The 24,732-nt window shown below is 39.1% G+C and overlaps 1 protein-coding gene across 4 annotated transcripts in view; it reads left to right on the top strand.

Annotated features, from left to right (window-relative positions):
- The window catches only part of TRIP13 (thyroid hormone receptor interactor 13), a 47,077-nt gene that overhangs the window by 12,916 nt on the left and 9,429 nt on the right, over positions 1-24,732 (top strand). For all 4 annotated transcript variants that reach the window (XM_038388958.2, XM_038388951.2, XM_038388953.2 and 1 more), the window contains exons 3-9: positions 54-219; positions 7,945-8,074; positions 9,822-9,877; positions 15,550-15,640; positions 17,726-17,798; positions 18,926-18,989; positions 19,181-19,267. In XM_038388958.2, coding sequence (XP_038244886.1) covers positions 54-219; positions 7,945-8,074; positions 9,822-9,877; positions 15,550-15,640; positions 17,726-17,798; positions 18,926-18,989; positions 19,181-19,267 — 667 coding nt within the window. The remainder of the gene's footprint in view (positions 1-53; positions 220-7,944; positions 8,075-9,821; positions 9,878-15,549; positions 15,641-17,725; positions 17,799-18,925; positions 18,990-19,180; positions 19,268-24,732) is intronic.

Below are 24,732 nucleotides of genomic sequence, written 5' to 3'. Positions count from 1 at the left end.
CTGCCAGGCATATCACTGGTGCTTAACAAATAATGTTGCTTCTCTCTTACTAGCACCTCAAAGAAAGAAGATATCAGGCTGAGTGTCTTAAAGCTGCTAAACAGACATAACATCGTTTTTGGTGATTACACATGGACTGAGTTTGATGACGGTTTTCTGAACAACAATGTGCAGTCTGTGTCAATTGTGGACACGGAGCTAAAACTGAAAGAAAGACAGGTAACCAAATTTTTGTAAAGATAAAAAGGATAAGCTTTTTATAGAAAAATGTTATCAACTTGCTATTAAATCCGATTAAATTGTAGTAATCTGTTTAATCAAGCTTACTCTTAGCTTTAGCCTCCTGTATACTCAGAGTCAATTATTTCTCATATTGTATGTTTTATTTGTGTTTCTTTCAAAATGGTCATAGTCTTGCATGTGTAAAACGTAAGTCAGGAACAAGTACAGCAGCAATCACTGCACTGCAAAAGATGGATACAGATTTCCCAGAATTGTTTGTTGTTTTTTTTTTTTTCTTCTCCACAATGAGGCAAACAAGTGTGTGTGCTGTTTTTACATAAGAGGTGTATATCAACAGGCAAAAGACAGGCATTGAGCTGTACTAGCAGAAAACACATTTTAGTTCACCTCCTGGTGATGCAGTATCAAGCACTCATATTTTCAATTAAACAAATTTATCTCTTTTGTTATGTAACACAAAATATAAGTGTTGCATGGCACAGCTGTTTTCAACACTTTCATTGGAGCAAAAAGATGGGGAAAAATATGGTGTAGTAAAAAATGTAACAAATCCTGAAAATACCCACACTTACAACCTGTTTTCCAAATTTAATTGTGTCTGATTCATGAATTGACCAGAAAAGTAGTACGATTCTTCAGGTGACAGACAAAATGTGTCTGATTTCAATAGGCAAAACTATATTTACCCTGTCACATAATATTAGAACAATGGAACACTAACACAATTAAAAGGCTGCCAAATTTAAAACTGGTAAGTGGAAATACTTTTTATGTAATAGGTATTTAACCTGTATAACTTATTGTCATAGGATGTTGTTGAGGGTAAAATGTGATGAGGATTCAAAAGAGCAGACATGTATATGAACAAAACTATTCATGATTACAATAGGTAGTGTAAATCTTCCAAGGAGTCTAACCATCCTCCTGGAGCGTATGAGACGACCACTCTGCTTGGGGAGTCTCCTCCATTTAAGACTCTTTAGTCTTTTAAAAATGTCATCTGTATAAATTTAATATTTAAGTCAGGAGTGGGGAACCTACAGCACATGGGCTGGATTAGATCCGCTACTTCATTTTATCTGGCCCACGGCAAGTCTCTGTGAGCCAGAAGCCCCGAGCCTCGTCCCCCTGCGGTGCAGGAGCTGCGAGTGCTGGCTCGTCCCTCTGCGTGGGGAAGCTGGGGTAGCCAGGCCATTAAAAGTCCAGTCGGCTCTGCACAGCTCCCAGAAATGACAGACTTGTCCCTGCAGCCCCTAGGAGCAGGGGCGATCAGGGAAGCTCCACGTGCTGCCCCTGCCCCCAGTGCTGGCTTGGCAGCTTCCATTGGTTGGGAACCATGGCTAATAAGAGCTGTGAGGGTGGTATCTGCGGGCAGCAGGCACTGTGCAGAGTCTCCTGACATGGCAGCTGCTTCTGGGAGCTTCAGCATCCTCCCCTGCTTCCTGCCCCCATTGCTCCTCAGCTGCAGAGGAGAGGGGTCACTGTACAGGGAGCTGCTCCCCCATCGGCCCATCCCCCATGCATCCTGACCTCCCATACCCAGACAATGCTGCCAAGCCTCACCCCATACACCCAGAAACCCCCTAGTCCTCCATACCGGAACCCCACCCCATTGAGCCTCAACCCCTGCATCTGGAGCCCCCTGCAACCAGACCACCTGCCTCTGGATCCTCACCTCTGCACCCACTGAGCTCCCTACACTCAAACCCCCCCCACCCATATGAGCCCCACCCCTTGCACCACTCTGAGCTTACACATCCAGACCCCCACCCCCGCAACTAGCTGCACCTAGGCCCCCTGCTGACACTCATACCCCTCCGCTAAGCCCCAGCCATTTTCACCTGGAGCCCGTGCAGAGTCCCATTGCACCTGGAACCCTCTACTCCTCCCCCCACAAGCCTCTGTGCATCCAGATCCCCCCACACCTAGGACCCCCCCTGCCACCGAGCTGCTTGCACTCAGATTGTCCCACACAGAATGCTCTCACCCCACACCTGGATCCCCCCCCACACTAAGCCCCTCCACACTTAGATCCCTGCCTTGTTGAGCCTGCCTGCCCCACATCTGGTACACCTAAGAAAGTTGTATAACCCAACATAGAATAACTTTTCATTTAATGTTCATAGAATTATTACAGATTATTACATAGTAGTTCCACTTCTGTCACAACTCCCCTTTAGTATTTAAAAAAGTTTGTTTCTCTGTGTGGTAAAGTTGCACCAAAATTAAAAACTAATAACCAAGTGGGATTTTACTAAGAAATAATTTGCCAAGAATTGAAGGGAAGTGCATCTAGCTTTGCAAACAGTATAAGGGGCTAGGGGGAGCAACTGGTGAATTTACTTTCAGTGTTTTACTTTGTTTCATGTTTTTCCTAGTGTCTGTAATTTATAATTAGCTGCAGTAGTTTAAGGGTTTAAACTGGAAAATAAGCTAAAAACCCTGGGCTTGGTAAGATGGTCAAGTGACTGTCTATTTGACCATGGTCAGATATTGCTATATGTTCAGCAAGAATACTCTAATGTAGGTATTGTCATGCCTTTTTGATTTCATCATGCTACCATCTGTTTGCAAGTGTACTTCTGTCTTGATCACTTACTTTACTACATATTAATAGCACCTGTTGGGGAAAAGGTGAGCTAATTGAAAGTTGAGCATCTTGATTGGCTGGAATCTTCTAGAACATTGATACTCCGATTGTCTCCTGCAGCTCTTTGCAGCACAATATTAATATTCTGTGTGATTTTAATTATTAACCAACCAGGATGCTTTTACTATGTTACTAAGCAATTAAGTTATTTGTTGTGAGAATAATATAAACCAAATATTTCCCATCATTCACACTAGTGTGGCTCTTTTGGGTAGTGCTGATCGCTAATTTGGCTCCTGAACAACTCAGGTCGGAGTATCACTGTTCTAGAACAAACTTAAATTTGCATATATTTGTATACAGGTTATCAATGTACTTGGTGGTTTAAAAAGCACACTGAAGAAGTTTAAAAGTTATGGTTCCTGCTGTGAAGAGCTTATAGTCTAAACTCACTAGACAAACATACCGCAATTAACTCAGAAGGAAGTGGCAGAGGGAGAGGAGGGTTCATGGTTGTTAAACCTCTTCCCCCGAACACAGAGGAAAAGATGCACAGCCAGTTAGCCTCTCTCTTAACAAACAAAAAGTATCATGGCTGCTAACTCCCTCCATACTTCCCCCACCCTCAACAAAACAAACAACCCACATTTAATGCCCACGTAAATAAATCCCCTCTCAAACATCCCTCTCATAACCTCTCCTTGCCCACATGTATCATCAGCCAAACTTTGCTGATGATGATAAAAGTTCTATGCTAATGTTGTGTGTGATATTTCTCTGTAGCGGTCCCTCCCTGACTCTTCTGTTCCCCCTCCTGCTACTATTTATGAGTCTATTGTGTTTGATGCAGGGAGGAGGGGCTGCCAAAGTCTTTCCTCATCTGTGAGACTTGGGAGTCTGCCTGGGTCCTGGGAGAAAGAGGGCAGCATGTCCAAAAATATTTTGATTGGCTGGAATCTTCTCGAACAGCAGCAGTTAGAAATAGAACTGAAGGGCTACTGGTTGATTGAAGTACAAGAGATACTTCATAACCTAGAGAGTGTTCCATAAGTAGTAATCCATTAATAAAAGGGACCGTAATAAATTATGCAGAGTTGGGGAAAGCCAAAATCACTTTTATGGCAAATTTTTACTTACGTGAATGTGGAAAAACTGTTAAAGCTAAGAGCAAGTTCTTTTCTTTTGAGTATGTGACACATAGATAAAATGGAGAAATGGTTGTGATGTCCAGCTACTGTCAAAGATAGATTATTGCAGTCAAACAGCAGGAAAGGGAAAACTGATCTGGTTTAAAAAAAAAAAAAAATTCTCTGAATTCTACTTTCTTTGGCGACATCGTCAGGAAGCATGGAATTCTTTTGATGAAGATAGTTTTAGTTTCACTGCCATTCATCTCACTAATTACATTTCTTCATCTTCTAATAAGAATTTTGGTACTCCATCTGCTTCAGCTTGAAAACTCCTACTTCCTGAAAGTCTTCAGATGTTAATCAAACTCATTTGATGAAAGCGGGTTTAGGATAGAATATCATGGTCAGAAAAAAAAACTTGACCATATGTTTGCTAGCAGTACATTATTTCATATAATTAAAAATCCATAAATGCTAGATTTTTTTCATAAATCATGGCCAATTTATAAAGGGCTAAATAGGAAACAGCTTGCAGGAAGTCTTCTGAATGCTGAAGCAGACACCATGAAAGAGAGTTGGTGTGTTGGTGTTCTTATTATGTAAACTCCTCATGTGTCTCTACTGTCTGATGAATGGAGCGATACTCGCAATGAGGGTGTTATCAATGTCATGGGAACAAATCTATAACTAGTGTTTTAGTTATTCCAATGCACAACTGAGCAATACCACACAGCCCAATATATTGCTGACCTGCTTAAAAATGTAACCAATGAATTGGGTCCTGGGAGGATTATTTTGGTTGACTGACAACGCAGCTAATATGAAAGCTGTGTGGTGTTTGTTGATGATTGAATAGCCACCCAATCTGTAAATGGATATGCTGCCCATATGGTGCAGCTTTATATTGGTGATGTTGGAGACCCGACAACTTTCTCATCATGTGAAAAATGAAAAGCATTGTCAAGTTTTTCAAAAACAAAAGTCCCAAGAACCATTTTTCAGCATCATTTGGCAGAGCACTTGGTTTCATCCATACTGAGTAAGCCTCATTGTACTTGATGGGCATCTTCCATTAAATATCTTCAGAGATCTTTAAAGATATGCAAAAAATCTTCAGATATGCAACAAGGCTCTTCAGTCAGCTGCTGTTGAAGAGGCGGTGGCCGGGTGTTGCCCCTGAGTAATCTCCACTAATATTCTTGATTGCTGTCTTTGGGTGCAAAATTCATTTCACTACTTGAAACTATAGTTTGGTCCTTTCAGAATGTGGAAAGTGATAATTCTACATTGTCTGATGCCAAGAACAAGTTCCTAAATACTAAGAAACATTTGTGAAAAGGCTGAATACAGTCCATTTGTAAAAGCTGAAGAGAGAGATAATACCATGGAAAAATCAAGTGATTGCTTCCACACATCAGTGCTGCCTACATTCTTGAGCCCGGACCTTTCTGATAACTAATTTGATTTGGCCTGTGACTCGTAGTGGCTGTTGCAAATTTTAAGGGATATACAAATGAACACATCTGACAGAGGCAGCAAATTATAAAGCAAGAAGCAGCCTGTTCAGTCATAAAACAATGTAGAGTAAACTACCAGTTTGTAGAGTACAAAACCACTTGCTTTATCATGATGAAAAGGGTTGTCCTTGCACTGTAGTTACAATGGCAAAATTTACATCACTTCTGTGCACTAAATAAAATTGGTCAGCTTTGGAAATGGTCCAATCAGAAATAGACCAAAGACTTCCACTACTGGGAAGCTAGTGACTGTCACTAAGATTAGAGAAGAAAATTGCAGGTGAAAAATGTAGTGAGTATTCATCAGATTAAGAAGAAAATGGAGATACTGATGAATTTGATGATGACAAAGATATAGATGAGGTAGTTGAAGCTGATAAAGAAAAAGATAATGTAAAGCGAGATGCTGCCTGTGAGTGTGCCCCCCTCCCATAAGGCTTTATGGAAACATACTTATGAATGTATATATGACATATGCCATGTAATATATCTCTGTAACGGTTATGATCTACTGAATCTATTAATCCTATTTATATGCATCCATTTTTGTATTCAAAGTTATGAATATTGGCTGCATACTTGTTTGATTCTGAGTAGGTTTTAGTGAAGCAGTTGGTCAGCTTCCTGAGAAAAGACTATTTTCAGTAAGTGTCCAATCAAGAAGCCCTTAAGCCAACAATGAACTTGGAGATGCCAATCCATATCTGAGCTTTCCCAGGAATGTGGCTTGGCTGGTAAGGGACTCAGCCATGCATGGACATGTAACTTGCCCAGGTGACTTCAAAACTCCATTTTGTAGCTGGACTTTGCATAGGAGAGAGGAGGGGGTCTCCACCCACAAGAGGAAAAAGTCTATTTAAATCACTGGGAGACCCCTCAATTTTGTCTTCAGCTGGCTAAAGAGAGCCTCTCCACCCCCAAAAGATACCTGAAAGAAACTGAAACTACAGTTAATTACAAGGGGTGTGAGTAATTGCTGGACCCAGACTAGAAGGAGACTAGTCTGTAAAAGAGAGCTTACTGGGTGAGGATTTTATTTGTATTCAATTTTATTACTGTACTAAACTTGTGTGTTTTTATTTTATTTTGCATTTATTTTGTTCTGTTTGTTGCTACTTGGAACCACTTAAATCCTACTTTCTGTATTTAATAAAATCACTTTTTTTTTAATTAACCCAGAGTATGTATTGATACCTGGAGGGGAGCAAACAGCTGTGCACATCTCTCTCTCAATGTTATAGAGGGCAAACAATAAGCTTTATACAGGGTCAAAGAGATTTATTTGGGGTTTGGACCCCCCTGGGAGTTGGGCATCTGAGTGTTAAAGATAGGAACACTTCTGTAAGCTGCTCTCAGTTAAGTTTGCAGTTGGTGGGACGTGGTTCAGACCTGGGTCTGGGTTTGCAGCAGGCTAGCGGGTCTGGCTCAAACCAGGCAGGGCACTGAAGTCCTAAGCTGCCAGGGCAAGAAAGCAGGAGCAGAAGTAGTCTTGGCACATCAGATGGCAGCCCCAAGGGGGTTTCATGATCCAACTCATCACACTGCCTACCTAACATAAGTTTTTTTTTTTTTTTATTAAAAATAACTTGTGAGTTTTTCTGTTTAATTTCATTTTTTTCTCTTGTAACTGTTAAGTCTTGAATAAAGTTCACATTTAAATGCTAACCTAACGTTGTTTTAAAAAGGTAATTATTTTTTCATTATTGAACTTCATTTTAATTTTCACATTGTTCTTAGTTAAAATAACTGAATTAAGTAATTTTTTGTAATTGGGCATAAGTATCTATCTAAGGGTAAGCCTATCATTGACCATCTTTTTTTATTCCTATTGTTCTAATAAATTAGTGCTTTGATAAATATTTGACCATTTTTTATTTTGACCATATAGAATCAATATTTGATTGGACAATTAGGCCAGTAAAATGCCCAACCACATAAATCCCCCAAAAGTAAACTTCAGCATTCAGGTTGAAATTGATCGCTTTCTTCAGGCAGGCCACTTCTTGGTGATTTCGTTGAAGAGCTGAATGAATATTTAGAAGAGGTTCGCGGGCAATAGACATCCTAATATCTTTGTTCCAGAGAGCTCTGCAGCTTCTAGTTACTCTGATAAATAGTAGAAATGTGGAATGTTCAGTCTCCCATCTACCACATTCAAAACCACCAAATGAATTAAAATAATGTAAGATGCACAGAAGGTGCATGAACACCATCGCCTTCTAAGTATGATTTATTGGTGTGGGGGGGAATAATTGGACTAAAATTCAATCACTGGTTCTAAAAATACATAGCTCTTTACCCAAAAACCTCAGATTGCTTCTGTTTTTAGCCTAATTCTTAAACTTCTTCTAAAAAGAAAGCTGATTTAATACAAGCTACCAAAATGAGTTATTTGACTGACTTATCAACTTATTTACTTATTTTATCAATTTATTAAAGCTGACTTTTTTTCTATCCATTGTAGCCCATTAACTTGAGCAAATGCAATCTCTCCATTCATATTTTTCATCTGAATGACGAAGGACCAAGCACTGAAAATCTAGAGGAAGAGAATGAGAATATTGTTGCAGCCAACCACTGGTTGCTGCCTACAGGTACTCTTCTTTGGTAGCCAGCTGGGATGGTCAGTGGGAGGTCCCAGAGGAAAAATCTGTGAATGGGAGTGGACATAGTTGTTTGGCTGTAGCTATAGGGCTGCTTGTTAAAGTTAATCTGTATATGGGATGAAGCTTGGCTCCCAACAGGTGTGAGGAAGCAATGAATTAATAAATATTTTTGTTAGTCATCTCTTTTTTGACTGAAACAATGCAAAACATTCTGGGATATAGCACACAATTTTGAAGTACTAGGAGGTGGAGGAAGTAAATGTTTTTGGGGCCATGAGTGGAAATGCATGGTCTAAATGAATACTTATTTTACAAGAACATTTCACAGACTAAAAGCCTTCTGCTCTGGTACTTGTAGTACATTCTAATTAACTTTTGGGCACCTATTCTTGCTCATACACTTAATATAATCCTATGTATGCACACTCGTGTCTCACTGTATATAGTGGACATAGGCAATATTAAATGGTGGTGTAATTAAGGGCTCTCAGGATGGCAAGCTTAATGAAAATATGCCATATTTTCAAGATCTGTTGGAGAGTTCTGATAGTTATTCAAATTACTGAAAATGAGTAATTCATTGAATTCTTACTCTGGAAAAGTGAGGATCAGGGCCAGTAATTGGATCAGACAGGTATTATCCCATCTTGTCAAGTCATTCATTTAAGAAGGAAAAAAAATAAAACTGGAAGGAGGAGAGGAGTGTAGGGGCCTTGTTCCCAAAACAGGAACAAGATTTGCCCCGGATGTATTTAAATAGGGCCTGAACCTCTCTGCTACTATCATGACTTCGGGGAACCAGATTAGGCACCCTTTGGGTAGGGGAGACAGCAGTTCCATGGCATACTCTCCCTTTGACCAATCCTGTGGAAAACCTGAGTATACCACATAGTTCTAGCTCCACTTCTTGGGAAGGGTTATGGATGGGAAGGTGGCTGTTCATTTTGACATTATTTTGCCATGTAAGATAATATATTAGGGTGGTTCTTTCCCAGTCACCTTAGCTTTCAGTTCCTACCTATGAAAATCTCCTGCTATGATTAAGAGGAAACCCTGCTTTTAAAACCTTTTAGTTTCCTTTCTGAAAGCTCTGAAACTTGTTTATAAGATTTTAATTTTCCTATTTTAAAAAAACACATCACATAAATACAAACCAAAATCAAGCAGTTGATTTTTCACTTATTTTCTACAACTCCTTGTTTTTTGTGCCTTTCTCTCTTACATGCCAACAACAGTCTTGTAAACAAATTGAATTATAAAACTGGCTTTTTTAATAAACAAATGTCCTGGCTTTCAATAGATTTTACTCTTAGCAAACTTGACATTGACATTGTTAACATGGAAAATAAAATGATTGGGAATAAATTCTATTCAATTAATTTTTTTCTTACCTATAGATAAATGTTACTGGAAGTTGAAACCAGGAAATAATTTAACCCATACTTACAGTTGAACAAATAGTGTTATGCGGTAGAAGTTGTAAAACTTTCTGATTCACTAATGAGTAAAGAACTTTCCTTTCAGGGCAACAAAATTAACGTAGGTTAATTTTTATCGTTCATAATTGCCTACTGTTTGTTCCATATCTTTAATTATGGTTGAGCATTTTTCTTGTTGCTGAAAATCTGTCAGCATTACAATGTACTGTTAGATAACAGATCACTGGGTTTAACTGAGAGTTCTTAGTTATTAATGAAATAGAATCATATATAATGGCTATAATATTGTTTTGCAGTTGAATTCCATGGTCTTTGGGAGAGCCTTGTGTATGACACTGAAGTAAAATCGCATGTAAGTTGAATGACTGACCACTCTATGGGCAAGGAGCTCTTGACAGGTAGCCTGTAGAAAGTGCTGCAGCTTGGGGAGAAACAGTCTTCAGAAATGAAACTTATTTTACATGGAATTGTATAAAGCCTTATTAAACTTTTGTGTTTTGAGGAGAAGTATGCTTACTTTAGTATATTTCTAGTCAGCTAAAATGAAGACAAAACTTAGCAAAATGAGATTTATTTTATTTGTGTTTGTTTTCTTAATATATTTTACACAACAAAACGTTCTGGTAATCTCTGGATAAAAATAGACGAAAATGGGTATATTAAATGATGCAGCCAAATAAGAGTTGTTTTTTAGCAGCCCTGCGCACTTGCATCTTGCATTGACTTCTGAAAAAAGTGGTAGGTACTCTCAATTTCTGAAAAATAGGCACCCAACATAAATTACTTTATTTCCAGGTACCCAAACTCAAGTTGTGGCCATAACACTTCATACAAAATAAAACTTGTTGTTTTACATTTTGTGACTAAAAGGAGATCCTGAGGGATTGTGACTTAGCATATTCTTGGAAGCTGTATTGTGGACTAGTAACTGCTCCATTGTTTGGCTTCATTGTTGGAGTTGTATTCAGATCTTGGGTGAAAGCAGGACTAGAACTCATTAATTTTATTGTTTGTAGTTTGAATTTAGTCTGCAAAGTTTAGTGATGTTCTCATGTAAATGTTACAGAAAATACATAGCCCAGTTGAATTTTCCATAACATTTTATGATGATGATACACAGTCATAGTAACTATTTAAAGCTCAGACTTCAAAAAATGATGACCAAACATTTTTTTCAACTTCTCTTGCTGAAAAAACACAGCCTTAAGAAACTCAGAATTCTTCCATTGACCTAATTGTGTCTACATTGGGGGTTAGGTCAACCTAACTGTGTTGCAAAAGGTGTGAAATTATTCATAGCCCTTGAACGATGTTGTTAGTTTGACCTAAATTTTAGTTGTAGGCCAGAATTAAGACCTCCACATGCTTATTCTCTAATGCATTTCTTCATTTATGGTCCCCCGACCATGAGTGTGTTGTAGGAACTGAAGTCTGCTGGAGTATCAACATCTCCAGTAATGAAATAAAAGATCTTACAAAGGAGAAGCTCTGAGAGCAGAGTTAGTAGCTATTAGGGCTGTCGATTAATCACATGATTAACTCAAAAAAATTAATTGCAGTTTTAATTGCACTGTTAAACAATAGAAAACCAATTGAAATTTATTAACTATTGGATGTTTTTCTACATTTTCATATATATTCTGCATTGTAATTGAATTCAAAGTATTTATTTTTTAGTACAAATATTTACACCGTAAAAATGATAAATAAAAGAAATAGTATTTTTCAATTCACTTCATACAAGTACTGAAGTGCAATGTCTTTGTTAAATGTAGATTTTTTTTTTTTTTTTTTTTTTGGTTACATAATTGCACTGTCAAACTTCAAAGCCCACAAGTCCACTCAGTCTTACTTCTTGTTCAGCCAATTGCTAAAAGAAACAATTTTGTTTATATTTACAGGAGATAATGCTGTCATCTTATTATTTTCAGTGTCACCATAAAGTGAGAACAGTCATTTGCGTGGCACTGTTACAGCCGCCATTGCAAGGTACTTACGTGCCTGATATGCAAAACATTTGTATGCTGCTTCAGCCACAATTCCAAAGGACATGCTTCCATGTTGATGACGCTTGTTTAAAAAAAGAATGTGTTAATTTAAATTTGTGACTGCACTCATTGGGGGAGAATTGTATGTCCCCTGCTCTGTTTTACCTGCATTCTGCCATATATTTCATGTTATAGCAATCTTGGATGACAATCAGCATATGTTGTTCATTTTTAAAAACACTTACTGCAGATTTGACAAAATGCAACGAAAGTACCAATGTGAGATTTCTAAAGATAGCTACATCACTCAACCCAGCGTTTAAGAATCTGAAGTGCCTTCCAAAATCTGAGAGGGATGAGGTGTGGAGCATGCTTTCAGAAATCTTAAAAGAGCAACACTCTGATGCGGAAACTACAGAACTCAAACCACCAAAAAAGAAAATCAGCCTTCTGCTGGTGACATCTAATTCAGATAATGAAAATGAACGTGCGTCGGCCCACACTGTTTTGGATTGTTATCAAGCAGAACCCATCATCATCATGGAATGGTGGTTGAAACATGAAGAGACGTATGAATCTTTAGCTCATCTGGCATGCAAATATCTTGCAACGCCAGCTGCAACAGTGCCATGAGAATGCCCGTTTTCACTTTCAGGTGACATGAACAAGAAGCAGGCAGCATTATCTCCTGCAATTGTAAACAAACTTGTTTGTCTGAGCAATTGGCTGAACAAGAAGTAGGACTGAGTGTACTTGCAAGCTTTACAATTTTACATTTTATTTTTGAATGCGTTTTTTTGTACATAATTCTACATTTGTAAGTTCAACTTCCACGATAGAGATTTCACTACAGTACTTTTATTAGGTGAATTGAAAAATACTCTTGCTTTTGGTTTTTACAGTGCAAATACCTGTATTAAAAATGAAGTGAGCACTGCACACTTTGTATTCTGTGTTGTAATTGAAATAAATATATTTGAAAATGTAGAAAACATCCAAAATATTTAAATAAATGGTATTCTATTATTGTTTAACATTGCAATGTTTTTAAATCTCCCTAGTAGCTATGCTGTTTAGAAGTAATCTTCAGCTGGGGTGAGAGGGTAGGGAAGGCTGATGGCCATTGTACTGATGAGTCCAGGTTAGAAGAACCTATGTCTCAGGGTCAGCCTTAGGGCAGTATACCTTACCTCCTAGTATGCTTGCTTAACTCTTTTTCCCCTATAATAAAACACAACCCCTGCTTTCCCATAAACTCAGCACAGAACAAGTGGTCTGATGAACTTTCCTTTTTGTATTGCTCTCCAACAAAACTGTGATTTTAGCAGATGCCAGGGCTGCTTTGATAACATAGCTCATAACTTCACTTTTCAGGGACTTTAAATATTTTTCCCTCTACTTGTCCTGTTGAAGCCAGTCCATACTAATGAAAAGCAACATGGGGCAAGACTGGGTTAGGAAGGGGTTGAAAATTTAACTTCATATAAAATTATTAATGCTCTCTAGGCCATTGAAAGGTTTCCAACTTATCTTACAGGAGACATAGAATGCGACTAATTTTTCCTGTTTTTCTAGAGGGTGAACTGGAAAAAACAGTGGAAATTTGACACTCATAGGCTGGCCTAGTAACAAGAGACTTTGAGTACAGTTTTCAACCTCTTGATTCCCCATCTCATCTCATGAAAAACCAACTTTAGGGAGGAGTTGAAAATTGCAAAAACGTCCATTATTGAGGATGGCGCTCTGTGTGACAAATGTCTGGTTTGCCGTGAGGGTTGTCAAGTAAGTCGCATCATTAGTGTTCACCCAAATAATGCAAAATGTGTCCTACAGTAATACACCCCTACCTTTTTAATGGCCTCCCAGTACCTGAGAGAGGTGCTTAGAATAGCAGAGCTCCACATAAGCAATTGCCCCGTTATGAAGATCCCTTGCTTCATCAGAAGCTTGTAAAACAACAAAACCCTGCTCTACAGAGCATGCTCGTTGAGACAATGGTAACAATTAGATGTTTAACTATAGAATTATTGGCGCTAAGTTAATCACTTTGTAAAAAAAAAATGCTTCTTATTAATACTTTCAAAGAAAAACTTAAATATTTTCATAATTAAGTGAGCCAGTCCATGGATAACAAAACAGCATGTTGATAACGTTTCAAATTTGTCTTAGTTCCTTAGGAAAAGTGGAAATGTTCTTTAAGCCCTGATGCAGTTTAATTTAGAAACTGCACAGTGTCAATAAACGTATTAAAATTATCATCTGTCTTTTAGAATTGTCTTCTGGTGGCTTGTTCACTTACAGTAATGTCCCTTCTCTCTGCTATTGGGTCATCAATTGATTGTTCCTCTTATCCAGAGTGAAACTCATTCTAAAATCTTATGGTTTCTGCTTGACCCAATTCAGGCTACCCCTCCAGTGCTTTTCTCTACTGCGTGCACTTCCTGGTGGTGATAGATATTCACCTCTGAAATGATCGTACTTTTAATCCATATTAAAATTAGGCTATTGCATGGTAGGTTAACTGTAAACTGATATACTGAAAATAACAGTAGGCACATGGACCAAACACAATATTGAAAAACAAATACTACATTATTATTGGTAAGAAGAGAGACACTAAATAATCATCAAACTAAACTTAACATCTAGAAAAATATTACTTTTCACTTACATGCCTATTTAAATTACGGATAGATGAATTGAAACTACTTTTTGGTATTACAAAACTAAAACACTTTGAAAAGCTGGAAAATACAAACACTACTACTGTGTAGTTACAGAAATTCATAGATACTCCTGTTCTCACACACATTCCAATTTTAGAAAAGGAGTCACTAAGAGAACTGTTGCAGAATAACAATATTGAGGACGTAATCAAGAGTGAAAAGACTGAATGAATATGTAATATGTGTTAAGAACATTTTCAAGTTCTCATAGATTTTTTTTTTTAAACAGTTTTCGTACAACATAAAAACTTTTTTTGTTTTGTATAATGGCTGTACCTACAGGACTTATGGTGTGCAATATTGCAGGAATGTTGCATTGACTTCTCGGTGAAAATTTAACATAAACGGAAATTGAGATATAGCAATAGAAATTAAAATATACTATTGGGTATTCCTATTCTAATTATAGATGAAGTCAGTATAGAGTTAAACCTCTTATCTTTCAAGGTCCTGGGTAAAGAAATTTACAAATTGCTTACAGTAGCAAATAAACAGTTCCATAGGATGTAAAGAAAATTTAACTGGCAGTATTTACATATGATGGACTATCAGTATATATCAGAAGATACAGCGTATGGTTAAATGTCAAATAGCATCAGGCATTATGACTAAGAAAAATATACATCTGAAAGTAAATATAAAATTGATGTGATTGAAGCAGCTCTGTCATTATTCCAGACCAGCAATAAAATCCAGTTTTTCATGTCAAAAATTAAATCATAAATATGAAAAGAACAATGACATTTTTCATCTAAAACATAGATTGGACAGCAACCCATTTTCAGAGTGTATGATGCAAGTAGTTGTAAAAAAAAAAAAAAGAGTTCATGTCGAATTTGACAGTATAGAACAATATCCTCAATTAAACACAGGTTCAATTGCATATCTTACGAGACCTTTTGGTAATTGGGAATCCATTTCCAATATTTGTAGTCTATGCCATTTCCAATAATATTAGTACAAATATTTTCAGAGGGAACTATGCTTACTGTATCTAAAGTAAAGGCACTAAAAGTAAATGTCAGTTTGAGAAACAAAAGCAGACCAGAATTTAATTTAAAAATGTTTTCACACGTCATTTAACCATGGTTGGTATCAAAGAGAGAGAAATGTACAGAAGAAGAAAAAAGGAAAATTAATAGTACTAAGATAAGTAGAGGTGGTCAAAAAATGCAGCTTCGATGGGGCCTAGACATTTGCCTTGTTCTATTCACTTCATAGTAGTGATGTTGTTGTGTTATGTTCGCTTATTAATAATTTTGTTATAGTATGTGTTAACTGTTCCTCTTTCCCTCCTCTTCTTGAATTAGCTACTTGACTATGTGATGACAACTTTACTGTTTTCTGACAAAAATGTTGACAGCAACCTGATATCCTGGAACAGAGTTGTCTTGCTGCATGGTAAAGATTACAACTTCTAAATAAAGAGTAAATGTATTGATAATGAATCCATTCTCTTGACTAAACTGTACTGCACTTCTGTGTGGTAGAATGTGGGTTCCTTTTCACACTGGTTCTCTTCCCATATTCCCAGTACTGGAAGCAATCCCACAGTGGCAGGAAATGCTTTGTCATTGAACGATGATCCCTCTGGATCAGGGGTTCTCAACCTGGGGGTAAGGACCCCTCAGGTGGTCGTGAGGTGTCAGCCTCCACTCCAAACCCTGCTTTGCCTCCAGCATTTATAATGGTGTTCAGTTTTTTAAAAAAGTGTTAAGGGGGGGGTCGCGCTCAAGATTTGCTATGTGAAAGGGATCACCAGTACAAAAGTTTGAGAACTACTGCTCTGGATAATTAGGGAGCACCATTGACAGGGTTTCTCTAGGAGCTGTATCTAGTCATCTTTGGGAAGAATGTAGTGGAACTCAAGGGAGCAGAGAAATAACCAAGTGATAACTAATATTAAACTAAGCAGTATAATTCCCTCCAAATTACAATGGTAACCATTATGTTTTCAGTTGTTAAGTAAGTACTTATTGTGGTGTTTCTTGTACAATGTACAAGATGGTTTTTGGACTGTCACTTAGTTGCTTTGGAAGGAATTATGCCATAAATAGGATTATGCCTTCAACTGAACCATTATGTACCAAGTGGCTGTCCAGAATGAATTTCTGTGACCAATAGATGTTCTTAATGGAAATGCTAATTAATGGACATTCACTTAACCTTAGTAGAGCTACCATGAGATTAGTTTCAGAGTAGCAGCCGTGTTAGTCTGTATTAATGTATCATGAGATTAGCTAATAAATAGAGCAAATTAATAGAGAGCTCTCTTCTCCTCTTGGTTTATTTATAGGTCTAAATATAAAATGTTGTTGAAAGCTGCAAAACAATTCTGAAAGGAGAATTGGATCCTTTATATTGCTGGAGTACTTGAGTCATAATGGATTTGTTTAATGTTAGAATAGGAAAAAAAGCAAAGAATATCAGAATCTGAAGGTTGTGGGTGTTTTTTTGTTTTTTGTTTTTTTTTTTTTGTTTTTTTTTTTTTAAATGTAGCCACATATCAACTACAACATTGACTTTGTGACCCATTGGAAGCATTGTCATCTTAGCTGGTTACAAATAACACAGTTAAGTTAGTATCCACATATGAATTTTTTTGATGATGTTTGCATATTCACACTTCTCAGACTAGTTAAGCATGTTTGTACTGGTGGATTCTTGGAAAATCTGGGCAGCTATCCTGGATGGGGTGGAGTGCCTGAAGGGCAAACCCACAGTGTGTCATCAGTTGCACACTGAGCAGAGTGCTCTGTGATGTCTTAATGAACAGATTGCTGGAAGAAAGGAGGGACTGGCCAAATGCAGGCATGTTTAGCATTTCTGTTTATACAGTAGAAAACAAATATGCTGGTGCAGGAAGACAACAATATGCCATCTTAAGCTAGCAATCTACATTATTTAATAAAAAAAAACCAAACCAAAACAAAACAAAACAAAAAAAACACCGCTTGGGCAGTCTCACTGGTGGGAATGCTTGCCTACGAGGGAGGGTGCAGGCATTTTAACCACCATGCTGTCTGGATGTACTCCAAGCAGGGTTAGACGGCATAGTAATAAAACACCTATTCCCAGTGCTTCCACTGTTAGTTAGTGGAACTGCATTACTGGTAATCCAGTTCTGATAGATTTTAAAAATAATGCTAGTGCACAGGGAGAAATGCTGTTAGCTGCCATGGTTACTGAGAGTTTAACCATCTGTCTGTGCGCAGACCATGTTTAGAGTCAACCGTGCCAGTAACTGGTTATAATCTCCATTAACAGTTGCAGTGTAGACAGGGTGCAGTTCTAGCACTAATGAAGATTTGGACCCAGTGAACAATCTGTATAACTGTTCAAAATTGGCAGCTATGGTAGTGTAGTGTTGTTTTATACTGTCAAATGTAATTAGTGTTGTTTCTGGAATTCAGTAGCTAAGGAGATGTCAGGCCATATTAGCTATTATGTGTTCCTGTGTAAAGTATTATATGGATTTGAATATAGGTCCTCCGGGAACTGGTAAAACTTCACTCTGCAAAGCATTGGCTCAGAAGCTGACCATTAGACTTTCATACAGGTAATTTTTGTTAATATTTTGGTTTAAAATACAGTTTACTTTGTTAAACATCTGTAACCCATTAAGGGTTGCTAAAATCTGCCACCAAGTATGGCAGATTTTCTTTCAGGCAGAGATTAGGTGCTGAGTGTTGTTCCTTATGTAGCATCCCTGGCTTGTTGAATGTCAAATGCTCAAATTTGTCATATCTGATACTGAAGACACTGGGCTTGATTCACCAATACCTTTCACTGTAGGCAGCTACTTACACCAGTGGATGTAAAACGCTACAAATTTAGAATGATAGTGTATTATGACTACTTTGTACACTCATAAACTACTACAGAAGATAAGAGCAATGCTGAATCAGGCCCATTGTTTTGCTTGCATACAAAATAGTCCACATCTTTAATAATTAAACAAACAGCTTTAGAGCCAGATGTATTTGTTTTGTGTTGTTTGTGCTATAGATCAACACAACCTCCCTTACTCATCTGTATATTCAGACAGACAAGTAATAACGTTCAATTTAACATTGCAAATCTTAGTAAACTAGGTAACTTACTATTTTATAAATATTCAATTATAAATCATTATTACTCCAAATAATGCAGTTTTTCGCACATACGTGTGCAATAGACATGGTTTATATACTCTTAAACTGAAATATTAACACATTTAATTCTAGGGTCAGCTATACATAATTTAGCATTCCTGGCAATGTCTTAAGAACTGATGAGAATTAGCTTGATACTTGTATTACTTTGGATTGTAAACAATTACCTGAAAATAAGAATGAGGTTACTGGCATGGTAGTCTATCCCTGAATTGTGCCTAAATAGAAGCCAGTGTCAAAACTTAGCTTTCTTTGACAAAAATTTTTGGAGAGGGTTAAGAGCAATCATATATGCTGACGTAAAACTGAGACTGAAATTTAGTTTGCAATAGCTACATTTTATAATCAGATACTTGTTTTAGTAAGTACAAAGCACTAATATTGAAAGAATTCTGACTGTTATGCTATAATGCCACAATTCACAAAATTCTTTTTTTAAATGAGAATGTAAACTGTAGTTATTGATTCCTTTGCAATCAACAGTAGAATTAATTTTATAATATAATTGTTGATGATTTCTCCCATATTTTAGGTACAGGTATGGACAGTTAATTGAGATAAACAGTCATAGCCTCTTCTCTAAGTGGTTTTCTGAGGTATGTGTTATCTAACTCATTACACAATTTTAGCTTTGTGGTACAGATAAACAAAATTTACTATGATCTACAATAGGTGTATCAGTTCTGGGAACCAACTTATACGTGGATACAATTAGAGTTGTAAACAATAAACTAAGACTTGGAAAACTATGTAAAAATAGCCTAATATATTTGTATTTTCTTTTCAGAGTGGCAAACTTGTAACCAAGATGTTCCAGAAGATTCAAGAGTTAATTGATGATAAAGATGCTCTTGTATTTGTACTGATAGATGAGGTATGATTTTAATGACATTAAGATGTGCAATTCCTTTAATTTATGGGAATGTAAACTGGAATAAAAGATGATCACTTACATTTTTAGAGAAAATGTAGAAGCATATTATGTGGCTCTACTGTGAGTAATCTAATTATATTTAACTGTGTGTGTAAGAGTGGTGGAGGATATTTGAATTGCATCACTACAGCAGAGTGAGAGAAACATAGTTTGAATTCTCAGACAAAAATTTCCAGCTGCAGATGGAAGGGAAAGGGAAGTTCAGCTTCCTGTATTGGGCTCTGCTTTTGGTGGCTGCTCCCTGCACACTTTTACATGTACATATTGTAGCATTTTCTAAACTTTGAGCCCTAGTTTTGTCTTATCAGTAAGAGAAGAATTTAGTAATAGAAATGGAAATTGAGGATTTAATGTGGTCTTAATCTGGTTTCACTATTAGATTTAGCTCACTACCTGTATGATCTTTTGATAGACTTCTTATATGGGCAACTTAAGAGTTTGCACCTTATTAGAACTTTGTAATATTGAAGTCACATTCCTAAAGAATGTTTGCTTAGCTGTTCAATTTACTGTTTGTTCTAATACTCAGAATCATCACTTTCTAAAAAGAAATGTTTTCTCTGTGGAACTGATAAAAGACTGTCTTAGGCCTGGTCTACACTACAAAGTTAGGTTGACGTAAGCTGCTTTGCATGTGTCCACACTTAAATATGTTTCATGCTGATATAAGTTCTCTATTATGCCAACATCACCTCTCCAAGCAGAGTTCAGCTATGGTCAGTACTGAAGTCGATGTAGCGTGAGTGTAGACACCGTTACCTATGTTGATCCTAACGGTCCTCCAGCAACTGTTCCACCATGCCTGACACTGACCACTGTGGTCACGATTATGAACTCCACTGCCAAAGGATCATGTAGACCAGAAGCCCACCCCCTTAAAACCTCATGAATTCCTGAAGTGCCTTTTCCTGATTGTCCAGCTTGGTGAGCACACCTAGCAGATCTCCATTGTTGTGTGCAACTGCCCAGCTGACCATGCTGGCTATACACTCCAGACATACTCCTGCCTGGATTAGACAGGAGATATTGGATCTCCTGGGCCTGTTAGGAGAAGAGGTTATGCAAGCACAGCTATGGACCAGACTTAGAAACATGGACATCTACAAGCAGATTGCACTGGGGATGCAGGAGCCTGGGTATAATGGGTCAGCAGTAGTGCCATGCAAAGGTAAAGGAACTGCATCAGGTATATCGGAAGGCTAGGGAGGCCAAATGTCAATCCGGTGCCAAGCCACAGACCTGAGGCTTTTACAAAGAGCTGTTTGACATGCTTGGCCAAGACCCTCGCTACCACCCTGTAGACCACTGGAGATGCTTTTGAGCCCGAGTCAGAGGTCCCTGGCATAAACAGCGAGGAGGAGGAGGGACAAGAGATGCAGGGGTCCAACTCTGCCACCAGACAGGACCTGTTTGAGACTCCACTGCAGTCCAATCAGTCCCAGCAGTTGAGCATGGGCAAGCCTGATGTAGGATTTTCTTGTACTAGGAGAGGTAGCTGCTCAACAAAGTGAGAGAAGACTATCTGCTTTTCATTCCCCTTTGGAGTGAGGTGGGACAGCTATGTGGAGCAATTTGCTAATGTAAACAGGAATGTGCCTTGAATCCTTCTGAGATCTCGATGGATCTTTCATGGAGGTTCTTGGCTGTCCTCTCTCTCAAAGGTTTCTAGAGATAGCAGACTTGCTGCTTCCTCTGCGATAGGACACTTTCCCGTGCCAGTTGGTGATAACTTCAGCAGACTCCATTCCATTACACAGGCTATAGGTGGCTTTGGTACTCTTGGAGCAGCTGTGATCTCTGAGCCTTTGTCAGCCTCAGGACTAAGATCACCGCCGCTTGTGGAAAATGGTGCCAACATTCATTGCTATTGCCCTATACTCAGTTTAATTAAACCAAGCAATTCCCTTCTCATTTCTCTCACCCCTAGTGGGCCACACTCACCAGGGCTGGGGCTGTGAGTGGCGCTGTGCGTGAGCATTCCCAAACAGAAGTGTCAATAAGCAGATCTTGTTTAAAATGTTAAGGGAGCAAGTGAAGGGAGTTCTGAATCTTAACTTTTGCTTTCTGTTGTGACTACACTGAAAATGGAATCCGTGTTTTTTGCTGTCTTTGTGGCCTCAAGGACACCTGAGACAGATAAAGAGCAGAAAGTTGAGGACTAGGGAAGACATGTTCAATGAGATCCTGCAAGACATTGCTGCTGCATCAGACCATGAACAAAGGGCTTGGAGGATGACTATTACAGACTGTATGGAGAAGGAACGAGCAGACGAGAGAGTCCCAGCAGGAAAAGGAGGGATGCATACCAGGACATAATGGGGCTTCTCCAGCAGTGAACACAAATGCTGCAGACTCTTGTGGACCTACAGGCTTGTCTCCCTTTGTAGTTCATAGAGAGCGACATTACAGATATTTCTTTGCACTGGTTTTGTTTTGAACAATAATCTATTTGGAAAATAATTCATCTATTAGTTCACAACACGCACTGCAGAGTGCCTAGCAGTTCAGAAAGCACGTGCCTACTTGTTACCATACAGTGTGACACAACTCACAGGATCAGTGACAAATAATGTAATAATCATAAATGTACAGCAAGCACCTCAAAATTAATAGGTGCATTGACAGTGTTATATTCATAGATGTACATCAAGCACTACACAATTACTAACCGGTCCCACAACATCAGGCCCAGGCAGAGCACAGTACACCACAATGCGTTACGGTGGCTCACTGTTCAAATGCTCTTTCAAAGCCTCCCTGAGCTGTATTGCTCTGCATAGAGCTCTTCTAATAGCCCCTGTGTCTGGCTGTTCAAACTCAGCAAACGGCTGCTCAATCTCCGCCCTTGACTCCAACAGCAGCTTTCCCCCTTTGCTTCACAGATATGTAGGACACAGCAGGCAGCTATAACCATTGGGATTTTTTTTCCACTGAGATCCAATCTTATGAGTAAACAATTCCAGTATCCCTTCAGTCTACCAAAAGTACATTCAGCTGTCATCCTGCACCTGCTGAGCCAGTAGTTGAATCTTTCCTTGGTGCTGTCGGGGTGGCTGGTATACGGCTTTGTGAGCCAGCAGAGCAAAAGGTGAGCTGGGTCACCTGAGATCACTTGGCATTTCAACATCACTAATGGTAATCCACTGGTCAAGAAAGTAAGTTCCTGCTTGTAGCTTTCTGAATAGTCCTGAGCTCTTAAAGATGAAAATATGCACCTTCTCTGACCAGCCAACATTGATATCAATGAATTATCCCAAGTGATCCACCAACACTTGCATAACCACTTTCTGTTGTGTCAAGGTTGTCTGGTGCCAAAATGTACCATTTGTTGCTCCACCACAGTTTGGGAGCCCCATTGCTGCAAATCTGTCTGCTATGTCCTGTGCATTGTCGAGAACCACAGACCTGCGCAGCAGGAGATGATTGATGTGTCTGCACACTTGCATGACAGTGGCCCCCGACAGTGGACTTTACATCTCAAAAGTGATTTCCCATGGATCAATAGTAATCTGGTGTTGCAGCTTTCCACAGAACAATCACCACTTGCTTCTCCGCTGTCCAAGCATCTCTGATTTTGGTGTCCCTGCCCTGGAGGCCTGGGGCAAGCTTGGCCCAGAGATTCAGGAATGTGGCCTTGCGCATCCCAGAGTTTTGCAGATGCTGCTCATCAGCCCAAGCCTACATTATTGTGTGAGCCCACCAGTCAGTGCTCATTTCTCAGGCCCACAAGTGGTTCTCCACCATCTGCAACTGCTCTTTGAGCTCCAACAACAACCTTGACTTGGTTCTCGCTATGTCCCAAAGCAGTCTGCCCTCTAGGAAATGGACATGTTCCCCGCGACTCTTGCTGCTCTGCACATACTGGAGGGTCCTGTCCTTGCAACAATCATGGCAATATGCAGAGCTGTGCAGGTTCTATGATTCTGTCAGAGATGGCAGACAGTGACAGGTCTCTCACTGGTTCGTGGGATTTTAAAAATAGGCTATGGCATTATGTGATGGAGAAAGTTGCACGATGGGAACTTGACCCAATAGTCCCAATCACCCCTGTATGAGTCATTTTGTCCCACTATGCATTGCTGACGCTTCCCAAAAGACACTGTGCTGGATGGTGGTGAGTTGCATCCTGGGATACCTACCCATAGTACACTGCACTGTGCATTGTAACAAGCACTCCTGGTGAGTGTACACAGTGCAAATACGAGGAGTCCAGTGTGCCCGCATAGTGGAAATATACTAACTGCAGTGGTTTTATGCTGATGTAACTTTTGTTAATGAAATTTTGTAGTGTAGACCTGCCTTAGGCTGTGAGACAAAGGTTGGGGACAGTAATTATCATCGCTGCAGGTATTTTGGGCTAATTCTATTTTTGGACAGTTATATATCCCATTGGCATTCATGCTTGCATTTCCAAGACTAAAGAGTTGCTATAGAATAGAACAAGATGGATAGAACAGATTTAACACAGACGGCGTAGTTCAGATTTTCTTCATAAATAAATTTACATTAGTATAGTCTTAACATGTTTGATAGGATGGTATATTTCAATTGATGTTGAGGCTGTCTAGCCACAAGGTGGTGAACAAAGAGGTGGAAAAGTTTGTGGATGACCAGTTATTTGCTAGTCCAAGCTAGAGAAGACAATGAGGTATTCTAGAGAGACAGGCAAACTACCTATTTGTATTCTAACAGTGCCTAGGAGACTCAGTCAGAATCAGAGGGAGAGAGGGTGTGCCCATTATTTATGGGGGTGTCAGAGGACAGATGCTCAGTATCCTTGGGGAGAGAAGTACTGACGACATGGCAGCTGAAGCCTTTTGCTCCCTGCAGCAGTTGGCTGGTCCGGCTGCTGGTATCCAGCTCTCTGCCTGTTTCACTCCCCACCTGTGCAGGTGAAGTAAATGGGTCTGTGTTGCAGGGCTTGGATCAGGAGGAGAGTGGAAGGCTGCACCCCATGAATACTGGCCCCCTCCTCACCAGACACAGCCCTCTCCTGGCCCCAGCCCTTCAGCATGGTCCTGTGTGCTTCCCCTGTGCAAGTTCTGTCTGTCAGGGGAAGCCAGATGGGCTCTGTGTCCTGGGATTGTGCTGAATGGTCAGCAGGAGTTTCTGTCCAGCAAGGAGTCAGTTATTGCAGAGTGCAGCCTTGAGCTCCACATTCCCTACTAGCCTCCCCAGCAGAGTAGAGTAACTGCTGGTTGGGTTACATCTGTGGCAGTGGGGGAACGAGAGGGCAAGAAACTTGGTTCCAGCAGCCAAGACTGCCCGCATAGTCCCATCTACTTCCCTTGCTAGACAGCCCCTCTAAATCCCAGTCCTTCGTTGTGTCCTAATAACCTCATTGAGCCCCACACTTTGAACACATCTCTACTAGGACTGCACTGTCAAAACTTAGATTTTCAGGA

The sequence above is a fragment of the Dermochelys coriacea genome, chromosome 2, assembly GCF_009764565.3.
Source record: "Dermochelys coriacea isolate rDerCor1 chromosome 2, rDerCor1.pri.v4, whole genome shotgun sequence".
In the NCBI taxonomy this organism is placed as follows: domain Eukaryota; kingdom Metazoa; phylum Chordata; order Testudines; family Dermochelyidae; genus Dermochelys; species Dermochelys coriacea.
Note: the sequence above shows the minus strand (reverse complement) of the source record. Positions and strands in the feature narration are given on the sequence as shown.